This window comes from Excalfactoria chinensis, chromosome 8, assembly GCF_039878825.1.
Source record: "Excalfactoria chinensis isolate bCotChi1 chromosome 8, bCotChi1.hap2, whole genome shotgun sequence".
Lineage (NCBI taxonomy): Eukaryota > Metazoa > Chordata > Aves > Galliformes > Phasianidae > Excalfactoria > Excalfactoria chinensis.
In genome coordinates, this window is record NC_092832.1 from 14,162,461 (window position 1) to 14,183,992 (window position 21,532).

At 41.5% G+C, this 21,532-nt stretch overlaps 1 protein-coding gene across 3 annotated transcripts in view; it reads left to right on the forward strand.

The window, feature by feature from the left end:
- The window catches only part of SMG7 (SMG7 nonsense mediated mRNA decay factor), a 43,828-nt gene that overhangs the window by 16,396 nt on the left and 5,900 nt on the right, over window positions 1-21,532 (forward strand). Inside the window, exons 4-18 of one of the 3 annotated variants that reach the window (XM_072343033.1) lie at window positions 330-462; window positions 2,468-2,639; window positions 3,450-3,521; window positions 4,201-4,351; window positions 4,691-4,826; window positions 7,086-7,248; window positions 8,011-8,167; window positions 10,083-10,153; window positions 10,483-10,543; window positions 11,072-11,191; window positions 11,578-12,010; window positions 15,550-15,694; window positions 16,796-17,175; window positions 18,655-19,020; window positions 20,587-20,736. In XM_072343033.1, coding sequence (XP_072199134.1) covers window positions 330-462; window positions 2,468-2,639; window positions 3,450-3,521; window positions 4,201-4,351; window positions 4,691-4,826; window positions 7,086-7,248; window positions 8,011-8,167; window positions 10,083-10,153; window positions 10,483-10,543; window positions 11,072-11,191; window positions 11,578-12,010; window positions 15,550-15,694; window positions 16,796-17,175; window positions 18,655-19,020; window positions 20,587-20,736 — 2,710 coding nt within the window. The remainder of the gene's footprint in view (window positions 1-329; window positions 463-2,467; window positions 2,640-3,449; window positions 3,522-4,200; window positions 4,352-4,690; window positions 4,827-7,085; window positions 7,249-8,010; window positions 8,168-10,082; window positions 10,154-10,482; window positions 10,544-11,071; window positions 11,192-11,577; window positions 12,011-15,549; window positions 15,695-16,795; window positions 17,176-18,654; window positions 19,021-20,586; window positions 20,737-21,532) is intronic. The other 2 variants (XM_072343031.1, XM_072343032.1) reach the window with 2 other exon arrangements.

Sequence of the window (21,532 nt, forward strand, 5' to 3'; positions counted from 1 at the left end):
TTCACTGTGGATTAGATTAAGAGAGTTCCACAGATGAGTATTCTACAGCAGCAACTGTGTCACACAGGCTTGAGTTTTGGTAAGTGGGGTGGAAGGAGGAGAAGGAAGGGAACATTGGCTATACAGTATCAGGATTGATTTCTGTGATAATAAGAGGTAGGAAAGATAATTCTTCCATATTTAATATTTTTACTCTAAACGATGTCTGAATTTAATGCAGTTCATTTTCATGTTTAGTGCTATGTAATTAAACAGTTCTTTCCTGTTTCTTATGGTATGTGTATAAGACACTTCCAAAATAAAAAGGAAAGCATTTCTTTTGTTTTCAGTTGGAATCATGCCTTTAAAAATCAGATCACAACGCTACAGGGTCAAGCGAAAAATAGAGCAAATCCAAATCGCAGTGAAGTTCAGGCAAACCTTTCTCTGTTCTTAGAGGCAGCTAGTGGCTTCTACACACAGGTAAGTTGCAAAAAATCTCTTGGTTGTGATACATCTATGTAGTCTGGAAGCATGCGTGCTTCAGCCCTATGCCACACGCATGTGGGTCCTTTGTAAAGCTTTGAATGACCTCTGTCTGTTCTGTGTTGTTCGACCAACTGCTTGTTCCCAAATGTGGATGCACTGAGGATTTGCATGATGGCATAATGTTTTGTGCTTTGTTCTGGGTCCCTTCCTTGTAACTCTTCTGCCAGTGGTGAGCACTGAGTTAATGTTTCCTAGGAGCTGTTTACAATAAATACAGCTTATTTTTTTTTGGTGATGATGCCTGACTTAGTGCCACTGTTGTGCATGGTTAGATTTCAGTTTGTAGAATTCTGAAGAGAACAAGTTAGTGTGTGGTAACGGCCTTCTTACAGCTAACTTGCCTTTTTTCTTTTTCTTCCCCCATTTGTTCTGTGCTTGAGCAACATTGTCAGTGCTGTCACCTGTATCTCAGGTAGTGCCCTGTTTTATCACACCTAGTCTGTGCTGGCCTTAGGTTGCAACAGGCAGCATAGGTCCTTCTTTCCTCATCAGTTCTGGGTTTGATTTTTGACCACATGCAAATCAGTCACTTTTTTTTTTTTTTTCTTTTCCTCAGAAACTGCATTGGTTTATTTTTGTTCTATTTATTCTTCCTTGGGCTTTGCTTTTTGGGTTGCTTCTTGTTGGAAGCAGCCAGTTGGACAGGCTGTGGCTTGGATGCCAGGAGGTATCTACGATCTACTTCGTTTGTCTTGCAAAACACATTCTTCCTAGCAATACATTAGGAAACTTTGCTCGTCTGTATGACACCACAGAATCGTGTGTCTTTCTCAGTTTGTCATGTTAATCATTCCATTTTTAGTCTAAAGGGCTGCTCAGCCATGAAACCCGCTTTCCTTCAGTGAGGCCTTTATAAATGGCATTTTGGAAAGAACATGAATTCTCGTGATTCAGTGTGTTGGAAGATGTCAAGTTTCCCTTTTATTCTTCTTTCATCTGTGAGGTTCCTTTTTTTAATCTCCCTACCCATCTACACTGTCTTTTATACAGTAGATCTAACACCAACCATTTGCTGCAGCAAACAAACAAGGCATTGAATCTTTATCTGCTGGCATTGCACATCTCTTATCAGTCCTTGGCTTTCTGAATGCCTTTATCTGGAAGGGGGACTCTACCACAGGTTTATTTTCTTTGGAGATTTTATTTTCTTTGGAGTGTATTCCCACCTGGGAGAAAGTCTGACAGTTTTTACTTGGATTTTTAACTATGTAAGTTGGTAGAATAAACAGTTCATTTCAAGACATCTCAATGAAGTCCATTAGGAAGAAAACTTCAAAAGCACTAATTAGAATGTCAAAATTTAGCTTTTCCTTGAATCAAATTTTGAGATGTTTAAGTGGCTCTTGAGTTCACTGAGTCTCATTGTTGGCTTAGCACAAATATTTGCTGATTGGCAGTCCACCCAATGGGATAACTCAGCCACTTTGGCCTTGTGTTGCCTACAGGCTTGGTGTTATTCAAGCTAACCCCTGAAGTTAAAGCCCAGGGAGTGCTATTTCTTGTGTTTTGAGTTTCTTCAGAGGGTGAATAGTGTATACCTGCCTGTAATTGTCAGAGAATGGTGGCTCTTCACGTAGGTACCAAAAAGACTACCTCTATTTTATAAACAAATGCAAGACTTATATAGACCTCTGGTCATTGATCTCTATTGATGCCTAATAACTTGAATAGATGGGAATTGAGGTGCTTACTGCTTTGAGATGCACAGCTCCAGTAAAAATTATTCTCACAGTTCTGGGAAGAACAGAGCGATATAAACTCTGTGCCTTCCACATAAAGTAATGCAAATTCTCGTTCAGTAACCTAGACTTGTTGACTTCAAGCATGTTCACCTAATCCATGCCTCTGAGTGGTGATTTGTGTGCCAATTTTGTCTGCTGTTTCAGTACTGTTCTGATTGCTGTCTCTAACTGCTACTAAATTAGACCTGCTTTTCTAGTTATTACAGGAATTGTGCACAGTTTTTAATGTAGACTTGCCATGTCGTGTGAAGTCTTCCCAGCTGGGAATCATTAGCAATAAACAGACGCACACCAGCGCCATAGTGAAGCCACAGTCTAGTTCCTGCTCCTACATCTGCCAGCACTGCCTTGTCCACCTTGGAGATATTGGTGAGTTTTTTAAAGCAAGAAGAGGTGGGACTCCGAGTTCTGTCTCTGTGCTTAACTTTCACAGCAAGGAATCTGTGTGAGTGTGTTCCAAATTAATAGCTGGTGGTATACTTGGCTGTTGCAGGGGAAAGCAAGACTGTTAGGCATTTTTGATGTGTTACACTTCAATATGTGGAGACATTCGAGGATTGCTTTATAGGGATTTGGTGGGATCTTGTATATTAGCATACTGACTGCATAGTCCATGCTATGGCTGGTGCACACAGTGAACTGTTGAAACTGGTAACTATTAGGAAAAACTTGTTGCAGCAGGCTGGCATATTTCTCCATTTCAGAACATTACTTTTGAACCTCTTGGATCCAAAGAAGATGGTTTGGAATCCAGCCTTTCATAAATGAGGTTTTGTTTTTGACGTTAAATTCGGCAAACAAATTCCTTTGACTAGAACTAAATGTTGTAAGAAATTCTGTTTTTAGAGGACTCTGCAATTGTTTGTGTAATAATCTAAAAGTACATGTAGTTACTGGTTGTGCAGATAAGTATAAAAAATATATTTGTAGCTCCTTGGGTGTGCTGCTTGTTGGCACAGCATCTTTCTGAATAGAAAATAAGCCATGACAACTGAACCTGAGGTAAAAGAATCTCTTTAAAAAGTTGTTGAATCTTGCTGCTTGGCATACTTGTAAGTGCTGATACTTATTTCTAAAATGATAATTCAACAATCTTGGGGTAAACTGAATTGTATTAAAGTAAGTGCAGGAAGATTGCTTTTGTTTGGTCTCAATTCGTTGGGTTTTTTGTTTCTTTAGCTCGATATAGGAATCAGACAAGCCAGGCAGAGTCTTACTACAGACATGCAGCTCAGCTTGTCCCTTCTAATGGTGAGTTGGGGGTTACTGATCAGTTCTATAATTTGAAAGGAAGATTTGAACTATCTGCCTTGTGTAGTGATTGGAAACAATTGTACAAGAAAAGCCTAATCCATTGGTAAATCATTTAGATAATAGCTGTTTGCCTAATCTGTGTCAGTTTTCTATTTTATGAATATTTAATAACATGGCTTCATTCAGACTTCTGCTGCTGCATTATGCTGAATTAGTCATTCAGTTTTTTAGCTATATCTTAACTATTCTTTGTGTTATAACAAAAACTTTACACTGCAGGCAAAATTATGAACTGTTGATATTTAGATTAGCTTCATGAAGTAAAACTGGACTAGGTCTTAACTTATTATAGAATAATAAATATGTTGGTTGTAGAAAGCCTGGTTTGAAAGTATCTTAGGAATACAAAAATCTTGCAGAATGTTTGTTGTCCAATTTTGAAAGATGTGGTAAACTATATATATGTATCACAAATGTCAAAGCTTTTTCATTTGACTTCTTTTGAATGATAGTGATAATTAGGCTGAAGGGGAAGGGTGAGCAGACTAATCTGAACCTTGTCTATTTAAAATTGTAGGACTTTTTACTCCCTTTTAAATTGACTAGACTTGAACTCAAATCTAGCCCACTTCACTTAATGTCACTTGTTGGACAACTTGTATTTTCTCTCCTTCAGGTCAGCCTTATAATCAGTTGGCTATTCTAGCTTCTTCCAAAGGAGACCACTTGACCACAATTTTCTACTACTGCAGAAGCATTGCTGTGAAATTTCCTTTCCCAGCTGCATCCACTAACCTACAAAAAGCACTTTCTAAAGCACTGGAAAGGTGAGGCTAAGCATGATGTATTTATGCTCTGACAGGATGGAGGAGATTGCCTCCCTTGCCAGAACTTAGTTTTGTTTGGTAGTGGAAACTGAAGTTCCTTGACATCCCTTTCCAGTTAGAGCATCCTTGTGCATGTGTGGAACAAAGGACAGTCTGTGTCTGGGATGCTTTTAGTGTGAGTGGGGGAGTGCAGGATGAAAGCATGTCATGTTGTGCCAACATGAAAAAGCAGCCTTGCTTCCTTTCTTGACCTTCACAGAGAAAGCTTGTAATGTTACATGCAGTTCTGTCTGATTCCATAGACTGAAGCCAGGTGTTTTTTTTTTTTTCTGAATATAGTCGTGATGAGGTGAAGACTCGATGGAGTGTGTCTGACTTCATCAAGGCGTTTATTAAATTCCATGGCCATGTGTACCTGAGTAAGAGCTTGGAGAAGCTGAGCCCTCTTCGAGAAAAGCTGGAAGAACAGTTCAAGGTTAGTTCTAATAAGTATTAATTAGTATATTGAAGAGGATATTCTTAGCAGAGTTCTGAAATTACAGTCCAATAACATTTTCACATGCTAAAGTAAGTGGAGCTCACGTAGCCAGTTATGGAAGGCTTGCAACACAGTTAGTAATGGATAGTTCTGTTGACTTCTGCAAAATATTAGGATTTTTTTCTCCATTGTTGGTGTATAAATCAGTGAATGCAACTGATTCTCTGCTCCTTAACCTGGATGATTCTTGGATGCCTCTGAAAAGTATTTGCTTAACCTGGGAAGTCTTGGCTGAGTTGCCTGAAGAGTTTTGAATGCTTCATTTTTGGATGGCATACCATCACTGCCACTGGATAATAAGGCTGCTTTTAATCTTCCTCAGACAACTAGCCTCTCTTGTCAGTGGCTTGCCTTTGAAAGTACAACCTTAATTTGTGTGTAGACTAGAACTATTCTGAACGTGTTTCCTCTGGAAAATCAAGGAGTACCTATTAATTAAGCAGACAGCTCGTTAAGCTGAACAATACAGCAAAGACTGAAACAGAGGGACCTTTAAAAGGTATGGGTGCAAGGTAGTACAATTTCAAAGGGAACATACAGTATTAACTGTTATGTGCCTTCTGGAAACCTCTTCATCAGTAGAAAATGAACAGATAGAATGGATATGTTCTACAGAGCAAATGTAAATGTTTTTCCAAATTAAAAAAAAAAGGGGAGTGTGTCTTAGCAACATAAAGAAATACAAATGATCTTCACAGCATCAGTTTACATTGCATTAAAAGTGCTACATCTAAACAGTCATTGAAATAAAAGCAGAGCTTGACTTGTATGAGCTTTGAATGTGAGCTGCTTGAGTGCTAAGAGTTCTTCAAAATTAAGTAATTGTATCTCTCTTCGTGTTGTTGACTGTTGAGCAAGTTCTCTTTTCTCCGCAATGCTTATAATCAATAACTACAAGCATTGCTCAGGCTTGTGACTCAGGCATTACTTTTTTAACTGATCCATACAGTTAAAATAGAGCTAATTGAGCCCTACTTTATTGCTTGGATTACTTTTTTAGTTTACATCATGCAATGCTTAATTTACTAGAGAGCAGTTCTTCTGACTCAGATGAGTTGAATGTGGATGTAAAGTTGCCTGTATGGTGGATAACTACTTAATTGTGTGTCTGATGTTAATTGTGAATGAGGAGAGCAGTTGTAGGGGCAGCCATCGGGAAGTGTGCTGCCTTCCTGGGGCCTGGTTCAGGGACATAACCAGGAAACTCCCAGAGCTGGTTAGGTCCACTGATTATTTTCTGCTACTCATAGTTCAGGTGGGCAGTGATGAAATTACTCAGAGAAACCTACAAACTATGAAAAGAGATTTCAGGGGTGCAGGGCATTTAGTTCAGCAAGTGGAGCTGAAGTGATTTTTTGTTCTCTGCCTTCAGGGGCAGTGAGGGACATGGAGCAGGCTTGGAAAGCACAAGCAATGAATAAATGGCTCAGAGGCTGGTGTCAAGCCAGAAACTTTGGATTCCTTGACCATGGGGCAGTTTACTCAGCCCCTGGCTTGTTGTCTGTCCATGGAACCCACCTATCTCAAAGGGAGCAATGAATTCTAGCACAGAAGCTAGTGGGGCTTATTGAAAGAGCTTTACACTAGCTACGATAGGGGTAGGGGAAAAAACAGAGCTCACCAGTGATGAGCCTAGGGGAACGATGCTTGAGCTGGAGATGAGGCAGATGATTCTGCTGAAGTGCATCTATACCAATGCATGCAGCATGGGCATTTGTAAATATTCCAGGCAACCACAGCACTCTATGACACATGGAGTTGGTCTTTAATACGTAACCACTCAGTGGTTAAATTTTCCTGTTTTCTGTATTTTCAAATGTCACCCTATCACTGACATTTCTTGGAAAGGCAGAAAAGTGCAGTGGACACACATGCCCCTGCAATTCTTGCATTGCATTACAGTGCTGTAATTGCATATCTTAGCCATGCTTTTTCTGGAAGAGAACCACTCTGAAAGGGCTTCTTGATTTGTTACTTCTATGAGCAAAAACCTTGGGCTTAACAGCAGGCATCTGCCCGTGTCCTGCTGGGAGCGTGTTGTGCTGCACTATTAGTGATGACCTGAAAAAATGTAGAGTGAGCATTGCCTTGAGGGCAGACACATTAGTCCAGCAGTGCAGTGGCAGCTACTAATCCTTTCAGAGTTGTGCTTTACCATATAAAAATGCATGTTTTGTATGTATGTCTCTGTTGCAGAGGTTGTTATTTCAAAAGGCCTTCAATTCTCAGCAGTTGGTACATATTACTGTTATCAATCTGTTTCAACTGCATCACCTACGAGACTTCAGCAATGAGACAGAGCAGCACAGTTACAGCCAGGATGAGCAGCTTTGCTGGACACAGCAACTGGCTCTCTTCAGTAAGTATGAAAACTGTTCTTCATATTTCTCTTTTGTTTTTACATGAAATCCATTAGTCATTTGCTGTCAAATGGAGCAAAGTTAAGAGAAGGTGGTTATGCAGGGTCATTCACATCTAGCACTGCTGATGAATGCTATTTTGCTAGGACTGAGGCTGACCTGGTGTTGACAGACTAGGTCCCAGCTCTTCTGTGCCCTTGATAATGTTATGTAGAAGTGCTGAGCATTTTTGACCTATTATACTGCCGATTTGCTTAAAGCAAAAGGGCTTAGGCTCAGTTTACAGATTCCAGCCTGAAGTTCATTGTGAAAGCACCACGGTCATTTTTTTTCTGGTACTGTTACTAAGCCTATGTGCTCTAACAGCTGCCTGCCTGCAGAGGCTAGCTCTGTGAATTTGTGTGTGTGCTGACATGGGGAAGTGAGTAAAATATGGATGGTGGTTGAGAGCTGATGGCTTACAATATGCAAACAAGTATTTTCTGGTCTGATTATAATGGGGTTCTCTCACTGAATTTTATTGACTTATCAAAAGAATTTGCATTTTACTTACAGGAGAGGAGGGAAGAAAAAAGTGGGAAAAAAACATTCTTCATGGCAGAAAACTATATATAGGTTGGGGGAAGAGTTCTGATCTGCCACTGAATTTAAGACGAAGTAATTGGATTGCTTTTATGATAGGGATTTATTTGATAAGATCATTTGACCAGTTTGAAACTGTTGTTCTTGTACCATTTTTTTTTTCTCTTCTCTCTTTCCAGTGTCCTTTCTTGGTGTTCTGTGCAAGTGCCCTTTACAAAATGACTACCAGGAGGACTCTGGGGCTGCATATCCTCTTCCAGCAGTGAAGGTTTCAATGGACTGGCTGAAACTTAGGCCCAGTGTTTTCCAGGAGGCAGTAGTTGATGAAAGACGGTAGTGAGTGTTAATCTTTTTCTGATACATTTAATTGTATAAGGTAGTGATGATATATAGATAGGTAGGGAAACTAATCCTAGACATTGTCATTACATCCTCTGTGATTTTTGTCATCTGTAAAATGTGCTCACAGTGTTCATAAAACAACAGTGACACTTGTGATACCTGAGCATGTTTAGTGTTTCATTTGGCTTTAAATTGGCTTCAGGGTTGCTTGTGACTTTTAAGATCAGAAGATTCTGCTTTATAATATTCAACTTGAACGTAACTGGATGTACCATTAGTCAGGTCTGTTGTAATGATTTCTCAGATTTATTGAGGTAGATGACAGGAAAATACTCGCCTTGATTTCATGCAGTAAGTCATCAGCTTGGGCAGCGTTGGAATCCAGATATTTTTTGGCTCATGATCATGGAAATAAATAGGCTTTGGTAGAGAAAATGAATGTCAGCACAAATGTTACTGTTCTGGACTCTTGCTGGTTTTTCACTTCTGCCTCTAATCTCATAAACATGCTTAAATAGTTGAAAACTAACCAACTTGTTTATAGCCTGTGAACTTTCCATGAATTACAGCAGTTAAGTAAAGTGTTTCTGAACTATTAAATGTTTCTTTAGGCTGGAGCAGTTACTGACACAGTTGGATGAGTATTTTTCCTAAGATTGCCACTGTAAGGAAAACAGCACGAAAGCAGCTTGCTTAGTCTGGAGTAGGGTTAAGTCAGCTAAAGGAGCATCTGAAATAGGAAAGGCAGATGAACCTGAAGACAAGAACTGAAGACAAAAATCAATGTATCAGCATTAATGTGCTATTTGGAAATGAATTTTCCAAACCACATTGTATCTAGATTTTTTTACATCGCTACATCATTCCAATTTAGAGATTATGAAATCTCTATTTTCTTTCCAATGCTGTAGTGAAAAGCTGGCATTTATAGTACATTGCGACAGACCTATACTCTCTTTCTCCTGCTTTTGTTTTTCATCAGTCACAGGAAGGAATTACTGATTATTTTAGCATACAGAAGCAATGTACGATGTATTGCACCCATGCAGCTGACCCAGGCTTTCAGATGCATGCCATGTTCTTCAGTCCAGATGCTGGCTGATGGCTGGAAGCCTGGCTGAAGGGAGGACAAATATTCGTTTTACTCTTAGCACAACAGGCAACTTCTTAAAATAGTTTGCCCGCTGCTTTCATAGCCATGATGCCCATTGCTAAAGCAAAAGAAGGACGCCTACATTTTAGGTTGGAGCTCTTTAAAAGAAACAAAATTAATAACTCAGGCTGTTGGTGGTAGTTAAATGTTAAGCAGCTATGCAGTGATTGTTGTGATTCTTAAATTATTTGTTTCAAGGCCATTATAAGCAATTTCCAGTCCTTGCTTGTACTAGTACTGCTGGGGAAAGCTTGGATTATTGCCAGCTAACCCCTATTTTTAATCGCTGTTACTTCAGACCTTCCTACCTTTCTGGTATCTGTTTCAGTGCCACAGAGTTTTGCTAATGTCAGTAGAACAGCCAGGTGTATCTTGATAACATTTTGCTTCCAAACCAATTCATTTACTGTCTTTTGAGAGTAGACAGCTTTGGACTGGAAAACACATATTGCAACTAAGTTCAGATCCCTCTGAACTTTTGCTCATGCAGTATTTTTGCCTGGTTAAATTCATAGCCAGCTTCCTGAGCTCATGAACATGATACTTGTAAGAGTCTGGCTTCCTGGGTAGCCTTAGGCTGGCTTTTTGAAAATACCAAGTTCTTCAAGATGGCTTTTCTTGTGGAAAAACCTTTGATTGGAAATCAGAATTAATATGAGCTGTAACAGTGCAATAGATTTCAACATTTTTTCTAAAAGGTGAGTAACTTTCAGGTTTTGTGGTTTTCACTTAATTTGTCTGCCTTCTGATTTGCAGCATATGGCCCTGGCTGATTTCTCTTCTGAACAGCTTCCATCCTCATGAAGAAGATCTATCCAATAATAATGGTAAGAATACTTCTGGTCTGTGCTTTAAAAATAACGAACGGAACAATACAGCTTTTTCTGATGATGTGAGAAATTGTAGTTGGAAGGTAAAAGCAGAACAAGTTGTATGAATGCCTATGAACACTTGGCAAATGCTGCTTTCTCTTGCTCAGCTGACTATGCTCTACTGTATCATTTTTTATCTCCTCAGATTGCAGGGTAGACTAGCACAGTGGAACACATTAGCAGGAGGCTTTGCTGTGTATAGTGACCTTGCTGAGGTGTCTTTTTACTATGCTGTACTAAATGCATTAATGCTTTCTTTATGTTGCTTACTGTCTATTCACCAGCAACCCCCCTACCTGAAGAATTTGAATTGCAAGGATTCTTGGCTCTGAGGCCCTCATTCAGGTGGGTGACAGCTAAAGGCAACTGCTCTTTTTAGTATGGCTACTTTGGTAGACATTGACCTGTTCCCTATGCTACTCCGTGGAATAGATAACACAGGGCTTTGATCTCCATTTTTGAAGAGGAAAATAGGTTCTGTGCCAGTCTATAGTAAAGCTCTGAGGAAAATGATAAGCTTACAGAATTGCTTATGACTTTCTCTTCTGCAGTCTTCAGGCTACTAAACTGAAAGGGAAAAAAAAATAAGAAATGAGCAAAATTTTTTTCACATAAAACTATGTTTTTACTGTTTTTTACTGCTTTCGACTGTGTCCTGTGACTAATGTCATGCTACAAAAAAAAATGCATCTTTAATGTAGAGAATTGAATCTGTAACTCAGACCTCTGTAACTGTCTCATTTTGAGTAGGATCTGGTGAAATACCAGAAGTTATGATAAAGTAATACCAACTGGTTGTATTTCTAAAGGAATGTGGTTTTGCTGAAGAGAGCAGTGTAATTGATATTATTCCCTCTCCTGTTTCAATGCTAGGAACTTGGATTTTTCCAAAGGCCACCAGGCAATTACAGGAGATAAAGAAGGGCAACAGCGTCGGATACGGCAACAGCGACTGATCTTCACAGGCAAATGGATTGCTGATAACCAGCCCAGGTAGTCACAAATAGCTTTAGGTAGCAAATAGTGATTTTTCAGTTGCTACTGTAAGCTTAGGCAGCACAAGTGATAGAAGTGAACTTTTTTTTCTTGTTATTTTAAAGAGCAATTTGATATAAGGTGTACACATTTCACTGATGCTGAAAGACTAGCAGCACTAATAACGTGCTGTGAATTAGTGTGCTGTGAATTAGTATGCTGTTTCACAAGCTAGTTCTGATAGGAATGTATTTGTAGTGAAACATCATATTTGATAAGACCATTATAGTGATACTGAAGCAAAGCTGAGATGAGAGGAACAGCAGTAGTGAGAGTGCTAATGTGTGAGATTACCACATGAAAACCTGTTTGGATTTGCTTTTCAATTCCTCTGTCTTTTTCAGGCTGATTCAGTGTGAAAATGAGGTGGGAAAGCTGTTGTTCTTGACGGAAATCCCAGAATTAATACTAGAAGACCCTAGTGAAGCCAAAGAGAGCCTCGCCTTGCAGGAAACATCTATTGCAGAGCCACTGTCCACAGATGGGAGCCCTGGACTCAAATCAGTTCTGTCATCTGGCAGAAGTTTAAACAACTGTGACTCAGGAGAAAAACCCATGGTCACGTTTAAAGAAAATATTAAGCCACGGGAAATGAACAGAGAGCAAGGGCGAATCTATCCTCCTAAGGATGTGGGTAGGGAAAGACGGGACTATAGCAAAGGAATAGTAGCCAATAAGAATGATGGGAAGAAGGATAACAACAAAAGAAAGAACGAAACAAAGAAATGTGTTGTGGATAAGATACAGGAAGCAGGAAAGCAGAATGTGGCAGTTCAGGTAAGCCTTGAGATCAAAGGGACACACTGTATCTTAGGCAGTAGGATATTTTGAGTGAGGGCCATCACTGCTTGCACAGAATACTGTAGAACTGAAGTCTCTCTATGGGTCCTGCAGATACCTGTAATGCACAAAGAAATGTGTCTACCTCAGAGACCAGTCATTAATGATCTTTGGATTTCTGCCCCTTTCCTTGATGCTGTCTCAATTTTGGGGGGGAGAAAAAGGTGGGGAGCAGTGAAAGGTGACATCTCGTGTTCATGTTTTTGAAAAGCAAGGATTTGTAGCTGTTGTTCCACATATTGGTCAGGTTAACAGAACGGCTTGCATGACCAGGTCCTAGTCACACTCTTTCCCAGCTGTGTTTTACTGTGAAGGAGCCGGGTGGTACTTTGCATTTTCAGTTCAGTTGCTTGCACATTCAGTACATTGAGTGCATCACTGTAGTACATGTGAAGTCAGGTAGATGTCCTTCAAAGTAAGGAAAGCCACACAGCTTTTAAACTGCAGTTAGACTGCTCAGATCCTCGTTCAGAATTGTTGGTTATCACATCAGCGGTTCTTTTCTACTTGTATTTTTCGAAGGTGTGGTATTTTTTTTTTTTTCTGCACTGACATGAGCATTGTGCACAAAAAATGGTCACCTCTTAAGCAGAACCTACTGTTCTGGCTTCCATTGGGGTGTAGTAAATAGGGATTGATAATTTCAGGGTTTATCTAAGCTGTACCTGGAGAGTTTTGTGTGTATCTCAGCCTTTTCCAGGTGTTGTCTGGAGTTTAATGGCAGTGATGGGGTGATGCTGTTATTTCTGTAGAGAAACAGTGTGAGTTCACCATTCTTACAAGGAAAATTTTTTTCCTTGCGCACATATCTCCCTTGCCACTGTGTAAGCCAACTACCACTCTCTGAGGGCCTTGTTTGCAAGATCTTGTTTTCCCTAGGCTAGACGAACCAGTTCATTGAGCCTTTATAGCTTGCATTGGTAGGACCCTTGAATCATTCTTGTTATCCTCCTGATTGTTTCTTGTTAGGCATTGTCATTATGAGCTGGAAGGTCTGCACTGGCAGCATTAGTTAATTTTTGGCAAGGCCTTTGCAAGTGTGAAGGGAAGTAGCTTGCAGAAACCATGTGGCAGTTGCTTGTGAGTCACTGAACAAGAGACCGATACCTGAAAAACAGCCTAGATAGGTGAGTTAGAATAACAGGAATTTTCTTTATTGAACATGTCTGGAATGCGATTGCAGGCCTGAGCATAAATCCCAGTTTCAGTGTTTGTGCCACAATCTTGAAAAAGAAAGACTTGAGTCTGAAAAAACATGATGTTCTGATAAGTCTATGTAGTTTTTTGCAAGGAGGATGCTGTCATTTTGACATAGTTGATCTATCAAATATTTAATTTTATTTTTTTTTTAGCTTTGAGACTTATAAAACCACCAAAACTCATTTCAAACCCAACTGTAGCACGCTGTGTTGTGATCTGTTTGGTCAGTGTTCATCTCTTGTTTAATAGTTATTAACCTTGACTTTTTAGCCTGATCAGCTCTATTTATATTAACTATTACAGATTTTTTTTTTTATTTAATACAAGTGGGAGGACTTATTTACCCACATCTATTGCAGAATATGGGGAGGGTTTTCTCCTTCCCCTGCTGAAAACAAGCCAGTGTAGGTTTTGTACTGGTCAGTGGCCTACTTGCTTTCTCCTTCCTTGAAATTTTAAGCTTTATCTACTTCATAGTTCATTCAGAAGCCTCAAAGCTACAGTCATTGCAGATCCTACTTAGCAAAAATGTTAAGAATGTTGTAGGGAAGTAATTAATCCTGTTTCATGGATAAATGGGGAAATTGCATGCTCAGGATCATGAAAGTGTGGCACAGGTTGATTCTCCTCAGTAGAGGTGATGATGCTAGGTGCAAAGTAAGATATAATGCAGACTTACTCAAGGAATTGTATTCTTGAAAGGCCACTGGGAGGAAGTGGTGCCTCACCCAGACACTAGGTGGGAAGCTTCAAGACCAGTAGGGATGTAAAGGTTTGGTAGTATTGCTGCTTCTGAGGTGAGATCAAGTAGAAACAAGGGAAGCAATTGAAATATGTCTGTCTTGATCAAACAAATTCAGTAAGTTAGCTTTCAGAAGCCACCTTTGGGGATGTTCTATTGCAGCTTTCAGTGTATGTTAGGCTAGGATTTGAAATCCCGCTGCCAGAGAAGCATCTTTGATTTCTGACATTACTATGAGAAAATGCATGCGGTATTGGTTATAAAAATGTTTGTCTTGTTATGGAGAAAAAAAGGAATAATATGAGTTAAATATTCAGAATGTGATGAAGGGCAAAGGTGGTGGGCAGTGAGCAGATGTGGCATGAGAATGGGAGCAGAAGTTGCTACATCATTCATGGTATTTAGCATCAGCCAGACCATGAGGAGGAGTTTCCTCCCAACTTTTTCTAACGGGAGATGAGAAATACACCCAAACCTCCCAGTTTCATATCCTACATTTTTAATGAAATAAAAACCAAATTATGCTCCCGTAATTTCTAAATGGGAGAAAGACTTGAAAATTTGATTGCCATCTGTCCCCCCAACCCGATCATATTTTGGAAAGATGCACCTGTTCTCTTGGTCCTTTCAAATCAGCAGCACTAAATGTTGAAATAAATTCCACACTGATGTTTTTTTTTAATGGGGGGGTTCATTTGGCCCCTGATAAAAACCCCTTTCTTTCAATCACCTTTGAGGCTTGGCGTCAGGTCTGCTCCTGGGCCCTTTCTGTGTTGCCCGGGTTCCTTGCTTGCTGTCTTTTTCCTGCCTGCTCCATCTTGCATTCCAGGCAGTTCTGCCGAGCTGAACAGAAAGGGAAAGTAGTCTTCCCCTCTGTCTTCCTCTCCAGGAAGACCCAGACTGCAACTGACTCAGAATCAGGTAAACATTACATTACATTCTTCTCTCTGCCTTTAACTGGTGCAGCTCTTTTAACAGAACATACAGCAGTTACACAGTAAACTGAAGGAGGTTAAGCACTTCTGCCATTTGTTATATATGCCATTGATCAAAAGAATTTCATGATATTTGGGAGTTTGTGCATATACAGCAGCACGTAAGGAGGATGAAAAAAGTTATGTAGGAAGAAGGCGGTAGTGTTTGTTTATTAAGGTGCTGCAGGTAAGTAGCATGAAGTAGGCTGTAGCAGCACCCTTGGAGAAGCAGTAATAGTGTTGTTTTTTTAAGGCACTGTCCTTGAGTAGCTTGGTAAGTCCTTTGTATGGTCTGAGGATATTGTGTCTGATTCCCACCTCCTTACTAGAGGAGGAGCCTGTTGCAGTCTTGGGGTAGCTGTCTTTCAGGTGCTTTTGTGAGGCAAGGAGTGCCTGAGGACAGACAGTCACCTGCCTGGGGTCAGAGAGCAAACCTCCTGACACCTGGGGCAAAAGATAATGATCTCTCAGACAACCTGAGTTTGGTTTCTGGCTTGAGCTGTGATGTAGGTAATTACAGGAAAAGTAATCTAATTTCTTCTCGCTTTATTTTGCATTAGGTGAAATCCCAGATGGAGATGAGGAAGACTCCGGTGTCTGAAGCTAGGAAAACACCCGTAACTCAGACTCCAAGTCAGGCCAGCAGTTCGCAGTTCATCCCCATTCATCACCCAGGAGCCTTCCCCCCACTTCCTAGTCGGCCAGGTAATTTCTTTCCAAGTGAGATTTTACTGTTGACTGTGAAGACAAACCTGTAATATTAGTTGTTATAACCTCTGAAGGTAGTAGCTGCTTTAATGAGCAAGCATTCTCATGTTGAGAGTCTTAGTAAAGAAGAGGTGTAGCAGAACTGAGACAAAATGAATAAAAATCCTTACGTTTCTGAATCAAGGTCTGTAATGAAATCTGCCACCTTCCTTGTTGTTTAGTGGGTACGAGATCAAGGCACTTCACAGGAGACTGTTTCTGTAGTTAGTCAAAACATGACAAAGACTCTTACAAGCCCAGGAGAACGTGTTTTCTCTGCATAGGGCTGTTATAAAAGATCAGTCACCCTGCTTTCTTTATAGCTCAGTTACTTTTTAAGTGATGCTCATGTTTCAAGCTGTTACTTGTGTGGCGTCATTTGCTCTTGTTGCTGCATCGCATGCTCCCATTTTGTTATAGAGTGTTCCTGCCGTGCCTTGCTGTCCATCTTTTCTCACAACATAACAGGGAGCAGTATCCTTCCTGCAGTTGTCCTGCGTAGTTGCTAAATAAGACAGAAGCACCTTCCTTTTTCTAAAGTCGCCACAAAATCTGTCCTGTCATGGACAGAATTAAAGCTTCCTTCCAAACCTGGCTTTCTAGGGTGAGCTACAGGGAAGAAATTGATCTTGCAGTTACGAGGATTGGTTTGCTCACCATCTGTCTGCTTATCTAAATTAATCCTGAGACTAGTTATCCTGTGGGAGGAGGCAGGAGATTTATTGATTGCTTTTGTGCCTCATAATGTGTGTTTGAGGGAGTAAGAAAGGTAGGGGAGGGAAACAAAAGTAGGAAGACGAAGGGATTAGAACTCTGCAGTTCTCTCAGATACTGCCGAGACAGACTTTTATCAGTGTCTGGAATATGGGCAGTAAACTTGAACTGTGATTGTAACTGTGTACTTGCAAAGGCAGAAAAGGACATTATAGTGTGTATATAGTGTTATATTTCTTGTACTCATAGTGTAAAGATGCAAAATAAACAAGTTCACAACAATATCTTCTTGAGGAAGCTGTCTGCTATGAGAAACTTAATGGAAGGCTTATTTTTCTTTTGCAGGCTTTCCACCTCCAGCCTATGTTGTCCCCCCTCCTGTGGCTTTCTCCATGAGCACAGGGTATACCTTCCCAGGTGGTGTTTCTGTCCCAGGAACCTTCCTCCAGCCCACGGCTCACTCGCCTGCTGGAAACCAGGTGCAAGGTGGGAAACAGTCCCACATTCCTTATAGCCAGCAGCGGCCCTCAGGACCAGGGCCTATGACCCAGGGACCTCAGCAGACACCACCTCCTTCCCAGCAGCCCCTCTCATCTCTACCAGCTCAGGCAACAGCACAGTCTGCAAGTCAGTTACAGGTCCAAGCTCTGGCCCAGCAACAGTCCCCAACAAAAGCTGTGCAGGGCCTGGGGAAGAGCCCGCCACACCACTCTGGGTTCCAGCAGGTAAGCATTTTCTTAAACTTTTAGGGGCAGTGACTCTACCACTTCCCTGAGTAGCCTATTCCAATAACTCACCTCTTCTTCTGAGATTTTTCCTAATATCCAATCTGAACCTTCGCTGGCACAACTTAAGGCCATTACTGCTTGTCCTATTGCTGTTACCTGGAAGTAGAGGCTAACTCCCACCTCACTACAGCTTCCTTCTGGGCAGTTGGAGAGAGCCATAAGGTGCCCCCGAGCAATTATTCTCCAGCCTGACCATCCCAGTTCCCTTGGCTGCTTCCCATAAGACTTTCATTCCAGACCCTTCACCAGCTTTGTTTCCCTTCTCTGGACACGCTCCAGGGCCTTCATATCTTTCCTTTAGCAAGGGGTCCAAAACTGAACACAGCACTCATGTGTTCAGCAAGGGTAGGTATGTCCCTACTAGGGGCTGAATAGAGGGGGACAGTCACCTCCCTGCTCCTGATGACTACACTATTTCTGATACCAGTCAGGATGCCTGGGCACACTGCTGGTTCATATTCTGTCAGCTAACATCCCCAGATTCTTTTCCTCCATGTAGCTTGTCAGCCACTGTGCCCCAAACCTGTAGCAGTGCATGGGATTGTTGTGACTGAAATGCAGGACCCAGCACTTTTTCTTGTTAAAGCTCATACAGTTAGGCTCAGCCCATTGATCTAGCCTGTCCAGATCCCTCTGAAGGACCCTCCCGCTCTCATGTGGATTGATACTTCTTCCCAGCTTGGTATATCACCTGCATACTTACTGGGGGTACACTCAACCCTCTCATCTGGATCATCACTGAAGATATTACACAGGGCTGGCTCCAATACTGACCCCCTGAGAAGCATCACTAGTGACTGGATTACCTTTCAGAAGCTGTTGTTGAGAATCTTACTTTGGAATTTTGATCTGTAAACTTCTGGGAGAGTTAAAGTTTAGTGGGCATGAATTTATCATTCAGTAATTAAGAGGGAAGCTACCTACTGGGATGAGTAGGCGGAAATCTGCCTTATCTGTTTCTGTTTATAGACAAGGTATGAAGGTGATCTATGAGATGCTTCTCTTAGGCCTTTGTAGATATGTCTCATTTAAGTGTGAGGATGGAGTCTGAATCTTACTCTTTTTGTTGAGCTCAGTTCCCTCACACTTAGTTCTGTGTGTACATGCTTGACAAAATGTGCTTTCTGGCCTGTCTGACCTTTGAGGGCAAGACCCTCCTGTTGTTCTGGACAGCAGTTCAGTACCTTAATAAAGGTGTTGGTAAGCGCTGGATTCGAGTAAGGATTAAGTTTGACTGTTGGCTCTTTGAGGCTAAAGCGTCTATCAAGTCTGAATGTTGGTGAATAATGTAGCAGATGAGAATGTCTGCAGTATATCTGTAATGGGTTGGCTAGAACAACAGTTTGAATGAAGTTAGGCACTTGGTTAATATTAATTGTTCCTACCTGCTGATGAAAGCATGCGTCTTTGCCTCAGTATCCGCAGACAGACTCATCAAAGCAACTCTGGAACCTGCCTCAAGTCCAAGGTTCACTGGGGAAGATTATGCCTGTAAAGCAGTCCTATTACCTGCAGGCCCAGGATCCTCTCAAATTGTTTGAACAGTCATTACAGTCTCCTGTGATGCAACAGCAACCTCTGGAGAAAAAAATGAAGCCTTTCCCAGTGGAGCCATATAACCAGAACCCCTCAGAAGTCAAGGTGCCAGAATACTACTGGGACTCTTCCTTTGGCATGGCTGACAATAGGGTGATGGCACAGCAGTCTAACATGGAGCGGAGGGGAAAACGGCAAGGAGTCTTCCGTCCAGAGCAGGATGCTGTCTCCAGGCTGACCTTTGAGGTAAAGATCTCTATTACAAGTGAAAAACAGTGAGGTTCTGATATTGCTGACAGCTCAGGCAGGAATGCTGTGTTTAGGAGTCCCATCTAGCCCCAGGCAGAATACTTGAGTGTGTTTAGTGGGGAACTGGATGTTGGTGTTGCTAAATGGGATCCCAGTAAATGGCACTGAATTTGTCACTTCAGTGGGCTGTGTTGTGGAATCAAACTCCTGAAGATTGGATTCAAGGAGGTGTAAGTTCTGCTCAGTGTAGATATAAATGCTGATCTCTGCACTGTATCTGCCAGGTCAAGAAACGTGGCGGCTGACAGGGGAAATTCTTGTCTGGCACCTGATGAAAGCCATTCAAATAATTGCAATTGAGTTATTACCCTTTAAATCAACTCTTGCCACCCACAGAGTACCTTGAGTGTGTTGAATAGTTTGGCTACTGCAGCCTCAGCTTGGGCTGCAAATCAAGGGTGGTAGGAACAGCCCCATTGTGGGATTATTTTTGTCTTTGTTTGCTTTTTTCCCCTCTGAAAAACCCACCATGCAGCAAGAGAGCTGAGCAGCTCCTTTCGTTAGCTCTGGATTGCAGTGATGGAATACTTTGCTTCTGTCTGTGCAGCTGAGCTTCGTGCTGCAGTTTATAAAAAGCCTGCAGTCTTTGTTATTTATTAATGGTCTCGGGTTGTCTGGAAGTGCTTCTGATGATATTTATAAGGAAACTTAAACAGAGGCCTTTTTAAACCTCTGGTCAGATATGCCTCTGTAAATGCACTCAGTGTTCAGGAGATCAGCTGGGATCTCTTAGCTTATCCTTCGGGGAGAAAAGCCAGACAATATCCAGGAGACTGCCTCTACCCTGATGTCAGGCTGCAGCTTTTAGATGGAGAGTGGGTCAAAGCCTTGTTCTCATCCCTAAAAGGAAACCATTGCCTTGGTGCAAGCACGCTGCAGTATGGGCAGTGTCCACAGTGCTTGTTTTAAGCATCCCTTCCAAACGTTGGGATGCCAAGTTCTACTTGTACTTAGCAGGGGTTTATTTTCGCCTGGTCCAATGAGCTGTGCTGTGGTGTAGTAGCCATTAGCAGAGAAGTGAGTCTTATGGGATTTCAGTTCCATAAGCAGAGAAAGGAAGATGCAGGTGTAACTGTAGTTGAAACCTAAATTACTCACAGCTCTGGAAGAATAATTAAAGATCTTATCAGGAAAAAATAACATCATGTTCATTGTCCTTTATTGTCAAAAAAGAGATCCGGTATTTGTTAGTAATGCAATGGGAAGTGCTGTGTTAATTAAAAGTAGCTGCCCATCACTTTGGCTGTACTGCTTACTTCACAGGCAGGTGCAGAGCTCCTACTGGCACACGTTAGGCTGGTATTGTTTGCTGCTCAGCATTTTCTCTGTGCACCTCTGTTGTGCTCTTCTCATCTTGCCATTCTGCATGCTGCTTTCTGCACTCCTCTCCAGTCTGCCTTCTTCCTCTGCTCTCGTGTCCTGCTTTGCTTTAGCTTCTCTCTCAGCTCTTGCTCTTCCCTGTTCCGCCTTCTGTTGTCTCACTGTGCTCGTTTCTGTCACTAGGACCCCAAGAGCTCCCCCTTGCTTCCTCCGGACCTGTTAAAGAGTCTGGCTGCCTTGGAGGAGGAGGAAGAGCTGATTTTCTCTAATACTCCTGATCTTTACCCAGCTCTGCTCGGGCCTCTCGCCTCTCTTCCTGGACGAAGCCTCTTTGTATGTATTTGACTGAATACTGCTGCTTCTCTAACTGGCATCTCTTTCTTCTGTGAAGTTATAAGAAATGGGAAGTTACTTTCTCCTCCCCATTCCTCCCTTCTACCTCCCCTCCTCGCCATTGAGCCAGTCCCTGTGTGAGAGCTCAGGCCAAGGCCTCTGGCTCTGGATAACTGCAGAGGTGATTTAGCACACAGTACAACTCTTGGTCTGTGTCCAGAGGGAAGTCAGTGTTGTAATGGATTTTTTTGTAAGCACAGTTCACAGGAAAGACGTATAGATGTGATATTTAACTTGCCTGTTCTTCCACAGTTGTTTGGGCTTGGTAGTAAGGGTGAGGGTGCATATGGTGGAGAAGTCATCAGAACAAGAGTGTCTTTTGTTGTAACAGCATGTCAGGATTGCATAAAAGCAGGGGGAAACCACACTATTAAATGCTGAAGAGACTGAAAAGAGCCAGGTGGTTTCAGAAGAAAACTGCAAGCAACTGGCGAAATAATCAGTAACTGCTACAGCAATACATTGAGTTTTGACAGACAGATTACTGTACGTTTATGTATTTGCAGTTTGGTAGCTAGAGGGCCCTTGAGCTGCTGAATTTTTACATTACCTCTGCAAATGCAGTATGCCTTTCTTCTACAGCTAGGAGCAAACTCATTAAACACGTATTTTGGAAATGTGGCAGTAATAAGGAAGAGTTTTTTGTGGCTTGACTTGAAATTTCTGCTTGATAACTCCATTCCTCAGATATTTTTTACATGTCATTGCAAGGAGCCAGTAGCAAAGCAGGCACCCA